This window comes from Lichenostomus cassidix, chromosome 3, assembly GCF_008360975.1.
Source record: "Lichenostomus cassidix isolate B80296 chromosome 3, HeHo_3.0, whole genome shotgun sequence".
Lineage (NCBI taxonomy): Eukaryota > Metazoa > Chordata > Aves > Passeriformes > Meliphagidae > Lichenostomus > Lichenostomus cassidix.
In genome coordinates this window covers 86520039-86536858 of record NC_139483.1, presented here as the reverse complement: position 1 = coordinate 86536858, position 16820 = coordinate 86520039, and the positions used below count along the sequence as shown (strand labels likewise).

The 16820-nt window shown below is 37.3% G+C and overlaps 1 protein-coding gene across 1 annotated transcript in view; it reads right to left on the bottom strand.

Annotated features, from left to right (window-relative positions):
* Positions 1-16820, bottom strand: part of EYS (EGF-like photoreceptor maintenance factor) — a 331694-nt gene that overhangs the window by 31441 nt on the left and 283433 nt on the right. Inside the window, exons 12-15 of the mRNA XM_085056747.1 lie at positions 14933-15115; positions 9368-9534; positions 9028-9172; positions 2495-2669 (exon numbers count right to left, since the gene is read on the bottom strand). Of these exons, the coding sequence (XP_084912873.1) occupies positions 2495-2669; positions 9028-9172; positions 9368-9534; positions 14933-15115 (670 nt within the window). The remainder of the gene's footprint in view (positions 1-2494; positions 2670-9027; positions 9173-9367; positions 9535-14932; positions 15116-16820) is intronic.

Genomic DNA, 16820 nt, shown 5'->3' with positions numbered 1-16820 from the left:
GGATACACTTTTTTCCTTACTTCAGTAACAAGAAGTAGCCGTAACACCTGACAATCTTGTTTTATGTAATTTTCTATTTTCTATGATTCTGTGCCATAAATCAAACAATAGGTGATATTATTATCCCTTGAAAATTATAGTCTTCATTTTATTATTCAAGTACTTCCCCTTTATTTTGTTAAAACACAGCAGTTGTGCTGTGTTGCTGGCCAGAATGTAAAGATTAATGCTGCATATTTCTGTTTCTATTTAAATCAAAGCATTATCCCTATAGCAACTGAATCTACAGCTTAACAGCATTGTACACTTGCTGGCAGAGTGGTGAAAGCAAGACATAAAAATAGCTCAAAACAGCAACCAAAACCTCTGGAGAGATCTCATTTCAGGAGAGAAAATATTTGAACACAAATCCAGCTCCCTCAAGGACTCTGCTCTTCAAAGGAACACAGATGATTTGAAAACAGAAAGAAGTTCCCTCTGACAAAATGTGAGACAGTATTGACAGCTACTGTATTTTGAAGAAATTACATGTAAGCTCCATCCACACCTCTTTGGCAATCTTTCACTTTTTCTGTGAGAGGAAAACGTGACCATTACTGGTACATGCATGTACCTATACATAGTGTGTGAAGACCTAGCTGTCCTGAAATATGGGGAGAGGAATAGAATTCAGTAGTAGGTCACTATAAATTAAATGCAAACAATCAATCAATCAAACCCCAGAAAAACCAAATTACCCACCACCCGCTCCAGTGCCCCACAAATTTTAGAATAATCCCTAAACTAAAAAAGAAAAAGAACACTGAACTGAAAAAGAACATTGCCTATAATACCAAGCTTGCAATGTTTTCCTGTCACCAGCTGCCATTCTAGCCTGCCACCTGCTTTCCAAATGTGCTCTAGATGCTGCTGTTGGTGGCTCACTTTATAGACAGGAAGGTGACTTAGCAGAGCTTAGTAAGTTGCTGAAGCAAGTATTTAGGTGGGTGGCTGGGAGTGTGGTGCTTCAGCCCACATTTATGATTTTTTTTTTCCTTTCAATTTTGGTTTTGTATCTCTTCTAATAAGCTCATAAGGGGAAAGAGGGCCATTGTCCTTTCTTGTGCCTCAGAAAGATCAAACACTTTGAATGTCAAGGGTTTAACAGCTCTGGGAGGATCCTGCAAAGTGCAACAGTTGGGACATACAACAGTGCAACAATCAGAAAGCAATGGCATATTATGTCCTTCAAAGCATTTCCTTCATTACTGTATTTAAGTGAATATAAATACACTCATAAGGGGAATGGGGAGCAATCTGCATACTAATCTTGGGGTCAATTTTCCAAATTTCAGTACAGCCTTAGTAGCTTTAGAAGCTATTGCTTTGTACAGGTTTTCTTACAGGTGAAGATTTGTGCCACAGGAAGCAAAACCAATTACCATATAATTCTCTCTCCAATATGGAGCTAGTGCATTGTTTTTAGCTTGACAGATATGCAAATATTTTTCTTTGTAGCACACGGAAGAACAGGTCTTTGTTATTTTAACAAGCATCATACACAAAGACTCCACAGTGTGAAGCCCATTTTCTCATTCTAATCTGTCTTGCTGTCTGCAGTGTTTTCAGTCAGTGTCTTAACAAGTTTTAAATCAGCACTTTTCTCTTTTCAAAAAATTTATGCAAATGTGTGGAAATAAATGAACACATGTGAAAGCACATAAGGGGAAGCAAGTGTAATTAATCCTGGCAGATACTTTTAAAATAAAAAACGCTTGTCAGCAAAGGTTTTACATCTGCCTTACACAGTGTTTGAAAACAAGATTTATTACAATGGAAGTGTTGACACACAACAGCAATTTGGAACTTCAAACGTACTTCCTTCTTCTGTGGTTTACAACCTGGTAAGATCCATCTACAGATGAGAAACAAGGCATGAAAGAGCAGAAACTCCTCTTGTGGGCAAGCTTTCATGGCTACCCCCTCTTATACCATAGATCAGACAGGTGAGTAGCTTATATCATGAACCCACATACTTCGAAAAATGTTTGGAGCTCCTATGAATTGAAACTGGCTCAGAACCTTCTGATGGTGGGCAGTCAGTGGCTTACTCCACAAGGGGTTTATTAATGGAAAATAATAATTTACAGAAAAGAGAAGTCACCTTTTTTTTGCCCCATCAGCCACATTTGGACACTAACACAGTCAAGCTCTCCTCTTCACTATTTCTTCTCTGGTATCCCAGCTGCTCACTTAGTTTAAAAAATAGTCCGTAATTTTAGTATTTTAATTAGTCTAACTGAATGAACTTCCAGCACCTACCTACCTACCTACCTACCTACCTTCCTTCCTTCCTTCCTTCCTTCCTTCCTTCCTTCCTTCCTTCCTCCCTCCCTCCCTCCCTCCCTCCCTCCCTATCGCTTTGCTCTGCTATGAACATGCTAAATTACCATAGTTATTAGTCTAGAGACAGTCTATGCTGTGTCTAAAAGGAAATATGTAAATATATACTTACTAAACAGTAGAGCCAGTTTCTATGCACTTCCCACCATTTCTGCATTTTATTAAACTGCATGGGGAGTCTTTGCATTGTCCAACACTGCGACCAGAATTGGGGTGTCCTTCTGGAGTTCCTGGTGATTTAAAGCCTTGGTTGAGGCTGCTGCGAACTTGAACATCAAAAATGCAGCCTCAAAAGTAGAAAGAAATAAATTAAGTTTAAAACAGATAGCCAAAGTCAAAACAAAACAGTGCCAACCCTCAGTGAGTGGGTTCCACCAGAATATCTTCAGTGAATGAGCAACCATACCATCTACAGGAGATAAAGGTAGACCAGCTACTTTCTGTTCACACAAATGAGTGGATGATCAGAAGTCTTTCATTTAATGGTAGGTAAAACAACAGAAGTAATTTCTTAAGGAATAGACAGAATATAAAATCAGAGGCTAGGTGCAATTTTGTATTTACACATTCATGCTCTTAGAGGAATGGATCCATATCAGATAAAACCAGTCACAAATCCAAAAAAACCACAAACCACCAAAAAATAAAACAGCAAAAAACCAGAACAGACAGCAAGAAAACTGCCTAATATAAAATATAATAGAATCCAGACAGCACCAAATAATACAATGCAAACAAGGAATGTGGACTTGAATTTCCATAGGCTGAAAAGGACCCCTTCAGGTAATTCTTCCCAAATTCTTCCCTTCTCAAGAGAATGCTTCAGTCCCTGGTACAAGCAGATCATATCCCACATGACCACCTTTTAAGGTAGATGTAGGCTGCTCCTTCAGGCCCTTAATCTCAGAAAATAATTTTAAAAATAGCATATACTAGTAAGGTAGACACTTCTGGGCCTGTTACTTGGCCCTGTGGCCAATTGGCCTGGTGTAGTCACAATTTTATTATCACACTTTCATTACTTTCCAGAACAGTACAGCTGCATCCAGACTACCACTGAGAAATGGTCCATAGATTATTCTAAGTCCCTAAACACATCAAATTGTTTAGGAAAACAGTAGTTGTCACAGACCAAGTATTTGTCAGGGAATATTGTAGCAATTTATTTGTAAAGATGATTGAGTGCCAGGGCCTGGATCTATGCTCTGATTTTCTTTTAATTTCATAATACATTGGTATCCCAAGTGAAAAGAGGAGCTAAAGCTTCAGAGTGAAGCAGAGGTTTTCCCTACTTGCTACTTCCCAGCAGCTCCTGCTCAGCCTGTGGGCTTTCCAGGGACTGTCCCTTTGGAGAGTCTTTGCTCTTCCTCATGGGGTCACAGGATGGTCAGGCTTATGGGTCTAGCTGAATTCATCAGTATTCCTGAATCATATTTAAGAATCTATATGCTTATTTCTAGACTGCAAAACTGAAGATAATGCCATGTAGTTCATTTTTTTTGGATCAAATCCTAAGTGACTTTTTAAAATATATTCCAGCATCCAAGTGATCTGAAGACCCATTTAAAAGCAGCCTTAAACACTTTTGAAATGCCATTCAGATCTGTATATAAATATACATACAATTTTAAACTAAAAATCAGGTTTTAAACAACTTTATTTAAACTAGTACATAAACTATTCAGAAACGTTCATACCTTTCTAAACCTGATTTATACAATTAGCTGAGACATAGTGAATTCCCACAGTGTCTGAAATCATGAGAAGACTTGGTACTCAGCAGTGCAGAGGCTCTCTGCTTAATTTTAAAAGAGGGAAAGGATATGATATGGAGATTGCAAGTAATCATTACACTGATTTTAAAAGCATCACTTAATATGAGTTTTTGCATTATTCACTAAATTCACATAAGCAAAAGACTTGCATCTGAAAGACCCAATGAATGTACAATCTGATTTTTTTATAGTCACATAATTTGTTTTGAACAAAATATATGTAATATCTATAGCAAGATAACTATTTTAACCACAGTTTCAAAGGTGTTATTGAAAGTAGCTTTCTTAGACAGACTGTTCCCATATTTCACACATTTTTAAGCTCTGTCTATATTGACACATAACTGTTAATTCAGAAACTCATTATAGGTAATTTGAAAATAACCTAGTTTGATGATTATTTGCAATCTTTGTAGTATTGCTTCTCTGCTTTTTACAGGGTTGTTTTTTTAGGCCACCTTATGCTTGGTAAATCCTAACTAATGTTTCATCTCTTTATCAGTAGCAGATAAAGCATGTTCTGTTCTCCCGAGTCTTGCTGGAGCGCTAAGAAAAGGCAGCCCAGAGCTCTGCGTAAACAATGGAAAGCACAGCGAGTCCCCAAGGACTTTGAGGTCATCATGGAAAATAAACTGGCATTTGCGTTGATGACTAGTTTAACTGTACCAACCACAGTTTAACTGTGCCATCGAGGTTAGGAACAGCTCTTGAGCACTGGTAAACAAAGTATATAATAGGTACAAGAGCATTTTGGACCAGCTTTCTAAGTTCAACTGAATCTTTTATTTAATGAGTCAGACAGGCATTTTGAGCCTGTTGTAGCAAGCTCATATACAGCCTTCTGCAGAGGGATCAGCTGATGAATGTGCCTTCTTTCTGACCTGAATTCCCTTTGCTCTGCCAGTTCTGGGCCCCTTTTAAAGACAGACTGCCAACTATTCTGCATAATGGAGAGGTTTTCTGACACAGCCAAGTTTGCAAGAGGAACTCGAAGTTCCCAGATTTGTGAGTTAAACTTGGTGTGATTCTGAGCCTCAGAGTTTTATGCAAGTAAACTGAAATCAGACACCAAGACAGTGCACTCACAGATGATATACTACCTTTTTGTTTGTAACCTTTTGAATTGTGACTCCTGGGACCACACCTAGGGCTTTCTGTTAATGACCTTTTCCACCATCAATTTATTTTATAGCTTTCACCCCAGTCAAGTAGAGCTCATAAACCACTAAAGAGCCACCAGCAATGGATTAAGGAAACTGGAGGGTTTATCATAAAATATATTACTTCACTACTCAGCTTTACTTTATTTTTTCTGATACACCCTTATCACAAAAAGATTTTTTTCCCGTAATTCTTGGTAGGATTCCTTACCTGCTTGTAAGCACTTGGTGCTAATTTACTAAAAGGTACACAAAGCAGGCATTTTCAAGATGTACTAAAAACACAACAAGAGCACTCACAGAAATAGATACATTGATAAAATATTTTCTATCTGAATGCAGCACTTAATCTACAGATTACTAAAATTATACCTATCCTAAAATGCTTTGCTTTCCCCCTGTTTTTCTTGGCTGTTTGTGGGTAGTGGAGTGTTGGTCTAAAAGAGAAGATGGCCCTCAGAAAGGCTACTCAGGACTTCTCGAGGCTGTGACCCAAACACCCAGAGGGTGTGTGTGAATCATACAGCACTGACTAAAAGATAGTTCAGAACTCACTTTCCTTCTGTGACATCTGTGGTGCAGGAATATAAAGATAAGTAGTTTTTACCCTGGCAGGTTTACAATGCAGGCTTATTATGCATTTAAACTTTGACCAAAAGGTTATATTTGTATCTATGTGGAACTCGACTGTGTTTTGGGTTTACCCTATTTTTAAACAGTGACTGCAGTACTGGAAATTTTGTTTATTTGTTTGCAGAATCATTTATGTGAAGAGGTGGCTCATTCAGCATTGAAAGAGGGTCTTCACCAGTTCAGCTTTGTGGTAGGAGTTTCTTTAGCCCATTTACTCCTCCTTTTAATAGGAGTCAATATAGGAGTTTATAATTGCTGCCAAACAACAGATTCTATAGCCATGCTTCATCCTGTTTATGAACAGGACCACCTGAACAATCAGTTGCTCTTCTCTTTCTGCTCCTCATTTATTTTTAGATGCAAGCCCTGGCTCTCCATCAATTGCATCTATGGCTAGAGACTGCATCCTGCAGTCATGGTAGCACAGAGCATGAAACATCAGAACTCTCCCTCTTGTTTTCTCCCTGGTACCAGATTTCTCTCTGTCTCTCTCAGAGATGAAAGAGCTGGAAATTCAGCTGTAACTTCCAGCTTTTTCCAAATAATTCTCTGTCTCATTTTGTGTAGGTGAGTCATAGTGCTGAGTCGTGCAGACCTTTGAACATGAGTCAGTTGGTTTTATACTCCCACTTCAGATTGTCCATTAATGACCAGGCTGAGCCTCTTTGGCCACAAGACTTGCAGCTACCTAAACCTCACATCTGACTTTTTGGAGCAGCTGCAGGGTGCTTAGAAAAATCTCAAGGCCCCTTAATTACACTGTTATTGTAAATGAAAAAAACCTGAAACCTTAAGTATACTATCCCATTTTCAAAAGGGTCCTGTAACCTCCCAAAGAGTCTCATATTTAGATGATGTGCAAAAAGCCTCAAAATCCACATGAACTTGGCTGCTTAATCTGAGTTCTACATTTACCAGTTTCTTCAGCTTCTCATGAGGACTGAATGAAATTTTCCAAATTGCTTACAGTACCACCAAACATCCTTTAGCCTTTCAAAAGAATATCTAGGTGTTGATCCACACATTTCCTAAATTAAAAATTCCACAAATTTTTATTATTAAATAACAGTTTATTAAATACATTTATTTTCAGTTTCTTCCTCCTCTGTGGAAATTACTTGAACAAATGCTAAAGACATGCAAGTAAGGGAGGAAATAGTCTGAAACTGTAGCTGTACAGAGTAAAAGTCCTAAATTATTGCACACTGACACTGGGGACATTTAGTCTGCAGCAGTAAGTCTGGCCTCAATGTGTCTTCATCCAATAGTGATTTCTTACAAAAGGAGAGGTACACTCTGGTATTAGAAGCAAAATGGTTTTAATAAATCATGTCTTTAAAAGCAGCCAACAGCAGGTTTCCAAAAGTCTGAGTGGTTTAATCAACTCTGTGCTAGACAAATTTATCTCAGCTGTCACTTCCAGAGTTTCTGTGAGTTCCCTACAGCTATAGATTGGCTGAAGCTCAGAATTTTCTTTCCTGTTAGTGGTATTGCAGCTCCCACTCTGGAAAAGGGCTATGGAGGTTTATTTCTGATCCTGAGAGCTGAAACTGGGGAGATTTCTGAGCTGGAAGAACAAATGAGATGCTGACTACACAAGAAAACATAATCAGAAATTGGTCATAGGGAAATGTAGATTCCTTGAAAGTCAGTATGCTCAGGAGAACAGAGAAATTTGCTGCTGGGAACTGAAGTATGGAATTAATCAGAAAATATAGTAGACTTAATACTTCAAATTATAGGGGAAAAGAGAAAACTGTTTATGTGCTACTTATTTGAAAAAATTTTGCATTAAATACTTATTTTTAAAGAGAAAGAAAAATCAGTTAACAACAGGGTAACTAAGAGTACATGAACTTCGAATTTTTTCTAAGTTAGTCACACTGCATTTATTGAAATTTGGCCTTTATAATACATTTGTAACATGAAGAACCTAGAAAACTGTCAAAATGTTTGTGGTTAAAGTGAAGTGCCAGAGATTCCTGTTGGTCACCCCTAATATTAGCATGTCTATAAAAAAGCCAAAAGTACTTCACAAATATTGACCCTAATAAAATACTTGCATATCAATTATGTTTTATGATATACCAATTTTCAAGCTGCTAAGAGGCTATGAAAGGTATAACTATATAATCCATACTTCCTGAAAAGACAGAGACAGATGAAATGTTAATTCATATTACATTCTGAGTGAAAAGTTTGCTTCAGGATATGAAATTGATTTTGAGGAAATTTCTGTGTAAGAAAAAAAAAAGTAAGGTGATGGCTGGAGAAAAAGCAGTTACATGGTCTCAATGAAAATGTAGTGCTTTAGTGTATGAAAGTGAGTTTTATTGCTATGCTTGCCTTTCATAATGTACCCTCAGTTTCATAATTGAGAACTCAAACTGTGGTTTACTCTTGCAAAATATTTTCATTAGAAAGGCTACCAGTACTTAAAATTAATTGAAGTTTTACTTAGCAAATATCAAGCACATTGTTCCTTTGGAAGTAAGGAATAAAAATAAAATGTTATGAACAAGTCCTTTGCTTCATGGCTGATCCGGTAGGAGTTGAAAACAGATTATCAAAGCTTCAAATATCACTTCTATGGTGAAAATTATTATCTGCTAGATAAATATTTGTAAGAGGAATTAGCTAAGTCCTGTCTAGAGACCTAGATCATAATGTCAGGGGAAAAAAAAATAGATTTCTTTCAGTAAGAAATTTTCAGCATGAAAGCTATTACCCAAAATAACACTGCTAGTCACAGGGTGAGAAGAATCTAAACTACTACAGAGAAAGGAAGTCCTTTTGAACTGATGCTATAGAACAGGGACGCATAAGAAGAGATATGACATAATGGCAAACTTCCATTTTAGCAGAAACAGAAACTATTAAAATTATTTAGCAAAGCCTGTTTTTGCAGCATGTTTCTTAGTTATCAGAGTAACATAATGAAAAAGCCACAGGAAATTCAGACCAGGAGATTCTAGTTTATTTCCTGATAAGACAGAGGTTGTTTCAGTTACCTGTGAAGGAAAGATATGCAATGTAATGCATGTTTTAAAAGGAATTGAAAATGGTATAATCTTTACCTTGAAAGCCATTTGTAAATCTGGGTCCCTGTGGCAGGAGTTCTGGAGTATACTCTCGATAGCCTCCTAAATAAAACTCACTGAAGACATTGAGTCCAACCAGCCTCCCAGGAGAAGTGACAGTTTTATTCTTCTGATCATCCACCTTTCAATGAAATTTATATTTGTTACAACAAAGGAATTTGCCTTTATTTAGGAAGTCCTAATGAAGACAATCCTCCCAACTTTATAGGGAGGCACACAAGAAATTTAAATTTTCCATATAAAATGTGAAAACCCACAGAGAACACTTTAATCTAAAAGCTATCCTTCTATCCTTCTACAGGAATTACTTTTATACCTTCAGCCAGCCTTTCTGGAGATTTCTGCCGAGATGGATAACATGAACATTGAGCATCAGATCAAGTGGTTTGCTAATGATTGTTGCTGTGCCAGAACCTAGATTGTAGCTATATACCACTCTCCCATTACGGAGGCCTAACTCCAAAAAATCATCTCCATTCAGACCTGAAAAGGCAAAAAAAAGGATAGCTACTTATTCCAGGATTTAGAGAACATCACTGTGTAAAATGTACTCCAAATCCACTGAGAAGTTATCCATTTAGCAAAATTTTAGTCAGGAAGGCTTTAAGTCTCCTTTATATTTCTAATATTCTCTGTTTAACTTGTAAGACTATTTCCAGTATTCTTGTGGATTTAAAATAGAAACTGCAGAGATTTTAAATATTTATAGGCTTTTTGAAGGAAAATATTTTTCATACTACAGTTACATTACTGACATCCACAAAACCTGTCAATCCTGGTGGAGTTAGTGGTCATTGCTGTTCCTTCCCCCTGAAAAATGAATAAATGTTCAACCCTATCTAAAATCTAAAAAAAAAATAAAATTTCAAGTTGCATGTGAGACTAGGCCCTGACTCAATCCTATTCCAGGATGCTTTCAGCTTTCCTTTTGGGTACTTCAAAAGCCTCAAAACTAGAGGGCACCTGCTGCTCTGAGGCAAGGGGACTAACAGGGTCATGGGTTTGAAAAAGCTGTAACAGCTTCTATCAACCTCCTTCAGCTGCCCTTGATTTAATAACACCTGGACACTTCATTCCACCTGCCCTTGATTAAGGCGGCTCTACAATGTTCATTGATGGAATTTCCCTGGTCAGCCAAGTGCTTTAATTCTTAAAGCCTTCTTTCAGGTTAGAACTCATTAATTTGCCAGTTTGCAGTAAATAATTTAATTTCTTTACATTTAGGCCTGCATGCTAGAAGTGTTTTTTGTGCTTTTAGTCACTATACTGTAAAACCATTTGAAGGATTTTAAGTCTGACATAAAGCCCATGAGTAAGTGTTCAATTCCTGGACCTATTCCTGGTCATCCAAATAAACACATTTTTACACTGGCATCTTTAAAGAGAATACAATCTCTCTTAAGCAGGCAAGAGAGGAACCATCATTATTTAGAGAAAACCTGATCAACTTGTTTCTCTTTATTAACCCCAACGTTTCTTTTGCATGCGCACTTGGTATGGTGAAAGAGCCAAGATACAAACAATAGTGAAAGTGAAGAAAGTTCTCACTTGTGCCTTAGGATGTCCTGAATTGAAATTCAAAGTCATCCATTTCTTTTTACAACTCTCCTGTGAATTCAAGCAATTCAGTGCTCAATTTCGTGCCTGTACACTGTACACTGTACTTTATTTGATATTTTCTTCTGTTTTCATAAGGCTATCTTGCTTTGTATTTGTTTCATTGAAGTTCTCTTCCTATTTGTTCTTCCAGTGTCACATGGTGGCCCTCATTTCAAATGTGTGTCTTGATGCTCCTGTCTCAAACGTGTGGGAAATCTTCTTCATTTGCAGAAGATAAAGTAGTCTTTTCCCCAAGAAACAATGACACCTATATTGTCCTTCCCCTGAAGCTCTGCATACAGCCACTTCATGGCTAAAACTGCTATATTCCCTTTATGGCATATTCTGGAAATGAAAATGCTGCATACTGTACTTTTTCTATGCAGAAGTTTGTTTCTTCTATACAGTTACTATTTTGATGCAATAGGAATATATAGAAAAAGAAAAGCTTATTCCAAAGGATATGAATGCACTGCCTCTGTAAAAAGTGTGCAGTTTCATTCACTTGTATGGAACACAAACGCTATTAATTTTTTATTATAATGGTTTGTTCATGATTTGTTGATGACTGAATGAAATCCCATTGCTTTCAGTTACACTGGCACATTACCAGTGAAGGATTTCCCAGCTGAAAATAACAATTCTTTTTTTTAAAACCATTACTAAAGTTTCTATTTTCAGCAGTGTCTACCATGTACTATGTGATTTGACCTGCAAAACTAGGAGAAGACCATTAAAGACCAACTGTTATTTAAAATGTTTTCTGAATTTTTAAAATGCTTTTTCAGAATTAAAGTATGTTAAGGAAGTTCAACATTGTTCAGCACGCTATAAAATTGACTTGATAGTGAAGACAATCATAGAATCTTAGACTGTTGAGGGGTTGGAGGGACCCTGAAGGTTATCTAGTCCCAGCACCCACTGCCATAGGCAGGGATATCTTCCACTATGTCCGGTTGCTCAAGGCCTCACCCAACCTGGTCTTGAACTCTGACAGGGATGGGGCAGAATCAAATAATGTTAACAGTCTACATAAATGGGACAGCTTTTAACTAGCCATGTATTGGGACAGAATTTCATAGTAACTCACAAAAGGTATTGATGCTCATGGTTTGGGCAGAGACAGCACTGGAGGGGAATTAGGTAGGGTGCTGCAAAAGAATGCTAACTACAAGAAATGGGATGAAATGGAGAAAGGGGAAAATGCAAATTATATATTAAAAATGCTTCCTTAAAGCATAATCACTGGCTGTGAAAACCCTCATGCTCCTCCTTTTGAGAGTGTTACTGCTCAATACTCAGCAAATTGTTAAAACAAGAGCATCTCGGTGAAATGTGACATTCACTTGGTAAGAAACAGCTTTCTGGTAGTTAAAATGTGGGGTTCTCAGTCTCTCAACCATTTAAATTAAGGACAGAATAGCAAATTACCAGCAGCATTTTACCAGGCACCTCATTGTTCTGTCTTTGTTGAGTCTTGCCCTTGGCAGGTGCATTGCTGCCCACCCATTGTTCGAAATGGGGATGCAGGAATGCATGACTACTGCACTGCAGTGTTCACACACAGACACACACACAAAAATGATATGCAAAGTAATAAAAAGCCAGGTTTCTGCCTGACAGCTGCATAATTAGCCCAGAATGCTAGTATTCTCATTAATAAAAATGACACCAGTGAGAGTTTTTTTTAAACTCGTTCAGCCAAATATGATTCCAAGACCTACATTCCACAATGACTTCTGACAGCACAGGGTACACTCTGCAGGCAGGCCTTTTTGAGACAAATTTTAGTGCAACGAATCTTTTATTTTTAAGCAACATTTTTTTTTTGTTCTCTTTTGATTATTGTAACTGAAAAAGAATCCGATTATTTCATATCATTGGTGTTCTGCATTTCATATTTGCATTTTCCCCATCCTGAATAAAGACAGTGAATTAATTGGCATAATTTTTGTTTGGTTACATTTCTTACAATTGGAAATGTTTCAAACACGTGTTTGAAATTCAGTTCCCAGGTTGCAGAAACATGTCTGAATGTGGTGGTTCATTCTTGTTGTAAAGAATGTTTTAATGATTTCTTTGTGCTCATATTACAACAAAGCTTCTTATAAAAATTTAATGATGCAGAGAGTGGCTTTTGAATGCTGTTTTCTGAATGATTAGTTGGAAATGTTTTAGGTAGTTTCAACTCCAGGCACCGTTTCTACTCAGCAACCCAAAAAAGAAAGACAATATTTTGTCTATCCACAAAAATAAATAATTAGTGAGTGAAAGAAAAAAACTGCCTGGGAGTGAAATATAATACCAGGTGAAATGAAAAGCTGTGTGTGAGTGAATGGTGACTATCACAGGAATAAAATGTAGCATGGGGAGAGTTACACCTGGATGTAGTTAAAATAATGTGAGTGTATTTCAGTTAGCAGGATCACCCAGGTCTGACCATGTCTTTAGCTGAAGTTTGGAAAAAAACATAGCAAATTCTGATTTTCACACAGATAGAAGCAGAGCTGAGTTTTGAGCTTAAATCCAGTCACAGTGGTTAATACCTATTTGTGTTAGGCTAATTTGGGTAATCAACCTGATAAATTAAGTAAATGTTCTGTACCAGGGTCTCATGGCACACTAAAGTACAGCTGATTGGCTGAGCTGCACTAGCTAAATTTGACGGGATCTTTGCAAATGAAAAGTAGTAGACTTAATTATATCATAGATAGATAAACTGCTGAGCCATTCTAAGCTAACAAATTTTAGTTTGCATTGCAATAGACTAACAGTCTGGCTCCTGGAAGTCTGCCACAGGGAGAAAGGGGAAGAAGCCCCAGAGGGTATAGGAACTTAAGTAAAGAAGTTTAATAAAAAAGAAGACCTAAGAAAATATCAAATGTATTAACATAGCAAATGAAGATCCTGTAGCCTACTGATGTGATATTCTGCAATTGTTTTGTTAGATATTTATGTAGCTGCATAATGCCTCCCCAAAATTGATTTTTAATAATGCATTTTGGGAGCTCAGTATCTTAAAACAGCAAATAATAATTTCTCCCCTCCTTCATCCTTCTGAGGCACTAGATTTCTGATACTGTTCAGCATAGGTCTAGGGTTCCCATAGGTCATGGGCCATACCTGCAAAACTCACGGGATGTTCTAGATATGGTTAAGCATCTACTATGGAAGTAGAGACTTCTTTTAAAATACCTAAATCTGTCTCCTACTGTGATGGGTTTAGACCTAAGATGGATCACCCAACCTCCCTCCTAGTCTTCAACAATCCCACAGGACAGCTCCAAACCCAAAAGTTAGGTCGTGCTGCAATTGCAGACGATTAAGATAAAAATAAGTTACTTGACTCCTATGAAGTGTCTATAACTTCTTTATGTTTGCATTAAATTTTCATAAATTTTTTTCTCAACTTTCATCAATATTATGGCTTCTGTTTGGAGTAATGCTGAGGTGGAGAGAACACAAGTAGCATTACTATTTTAGCCCATGCAATGCTGATGCCACGCAGCCTTCCACAGAGGGGTGCTGTGGAGAGATGCTGTAAGTCTTGCTAAAATCTTAGTACAAATGCTGTAAGTAGATTTATATAACCTGCTTTTCAGCTGTATTAATCAAACCGAGTTGAATGCTTTGCTACACAGACTGTAGCATAACTTGTAGCTAGTTTGGGTTGACTTGCACGGAGTGATCTCAGGATTTAGGGCCTCCTATTTTATGTAAACAGCACAGGGTCCAGTGTTGGCTGTCACAGGGCTGGAGTTCAGTGTTGAGTCCTCCAAGTCTTGCAAGTTGAGCCACTGTGACTACAGCAGCAAGTCAAGGCTGCCCCTGTGGCAGGTTGTTTGAGACATGTGGCAGGGTGGCTGCAGCACACTGGATTGCTTTTCCAATAAACTACCAGTGGAAGAAGATTTGAGGCAGCATCTCTCAAAACTGCTTACCAAATACATGTGATCAATAATGAAATTTATGTTTAAAACTGAAAAAAAGGAACCTTGACCTTTTGGTTTGCACTTATTTTGTTCAGAAATATACTGCCTCAGATTAACTGTTGACTTTAATAACTGGAATCAATTCTATATCTCTTTAATGAAAAGAAACATGTATGCAACCTGATTGATTACTCTGTCTTTACAAAACAGTAAAGTATCAAAGAGGTTATTATCTTACTAATGAAATTATATCCTAAAAAGAATCCAGAAAAACCTGTGCATATTTTTATCTTACTTGTTTAATGAGTATTTGAAAGCTTGCAAGGATAAGTAATACAAAAAAATCTTACCTTGGCCCTTCTGTCCAGTGAAAAAAATCAGGTTATCTTGTAAAGCTGAGTGGTGGTTTGCCAACTGAAATTTTAAGTGAAATTCATAGTAAGAGATGATATTTGGGATTGTAGAATAAGCTAGGAATGACGTATAGCCGAAGACATCTGTCCCGCTGAAACTTGGTTGAGTAATATTAATAGCTGGATTAAAAAAATTAAATTCAGTGTTAGGGCAAAATATTTAACATATATATTTACAAGTTCTATTTCCTAGTCTGGTTTAGAACTTCGAAACTTATAAATAAAACTAATAATTTGACATGTTGTAATATTTTACACACATGCAGCTATAGTCTGGCTTTCTTCTAAGGGTAAATATCATTATTTTTCAGCTTTTGTAAAAAGGCTTATTTAAAAAATTGAATTATTGGTAACTACTGCCATCTACTGGATACCAGGTAACATTGTTACAAGTAAAAGTACACTGTAATATTTACAGCTACAATATTTACAGACAGACAAAAGAAAATACAGAAAGAAAATCTCCCGTTAAAAGAAATGTCATCTCTGACATGCATTTGAGTGAAAGTGAGTACAAGGGTGTGCTGAAGAGGTTATGGGACAACAATTCTTCACAGGTAGAGGAAATAATAAAAAGAAGCATCATAAAAGGATGAATTTGCAGCACAGTGAATAGTACCTACATGAATTACAAATAAAATCAAGTCTACACAGGTCTGTACAGAAAATAGAGCGCTGGTATTGAGCACCCAGTTAGCCCCAAGGGCTGGCAACCAGTAGCCAGGCTGCTGTAGTCAGCTCCTGGAGTGGATGCTCAGAGGTCACATAATGTTTGTTTTTACAATATGGTTTAGTAAAAACAGGAGAAAGAGGAACAACAGCTTAATCCTGAGAGAATGGGTATGGGATTAGATTTAAAAGATTTAAGCAGTTACCTCCAACCAGCCTGCACACCGAAAGTGACTGGATACAGCTTTACTGATGAAGGCAGGAAGGGGGATTGGGGGAGGGAGGAATACAAAGCTGCACCATGCACAAACCAGATTGGGAAACACTAGTAAAGAATTATAATACTCTCCAAGTAATCCTATATTAACCTAGGTACATCTAAGCACCTAAATAATTACAGGGTGGGAGAAACAATAACATGTAATTGTGAAAATGCTGTTACCATCTCTGGAGTGTGGAATCTGTGTCTAAATTTGCAGCCTGAGAAACCACTGATGTGTCAGGCATTGCCTTGGTAGCTGCATCTGGGAAAAGGTGCAGACACAGGCATGGCAAACCTTTTCTAGCACAGACTCAGGATCCACAGCAGTATAGAGTGTACTGTTCCATTTGTTAAGCACCACTCCACACATGTGGCACATTATGCCTTGTTCTTGATCTTGGAGCCAGGAAATTTCCATGTGAAACAGTGATTTTGTCCTAATTAGAAGGACACTGTCAATGAGTCTGACTGAACACAACCTCAAGCCTCAGACCTCTATGAGTCATGTGCTTCACTGGATAAAAAACATTACTCCCCCATATTTAAATTTGTTGCTAGTTTCAATCCATATTCCCTTACATTACTTGAACATGACTGAAGGAGGGACAAGTTTGGTATTTTTGCTACTCAGGAAGCTATGACACACAGGCAGCTCCTTTCCTACAAAGTATTCTTTTTTTCCCTTTCTTTCTTTTTTTTTTTGCTTTGTTTCTTTCTTTACATTTATTTAATAAACCACAAAATATTTAAGAGATAAGAAGATTTTAAAATAAAGGAGTCCTTTGTGTTTATTGTGTTTTTCTGCTTTGGTTTATAATGGGATAAGCAAATCCTATCATGCATCTCCACAAAGCCAGGTAATTTGGTTTGCCTGCAGACATCAGTGCAGAGTCT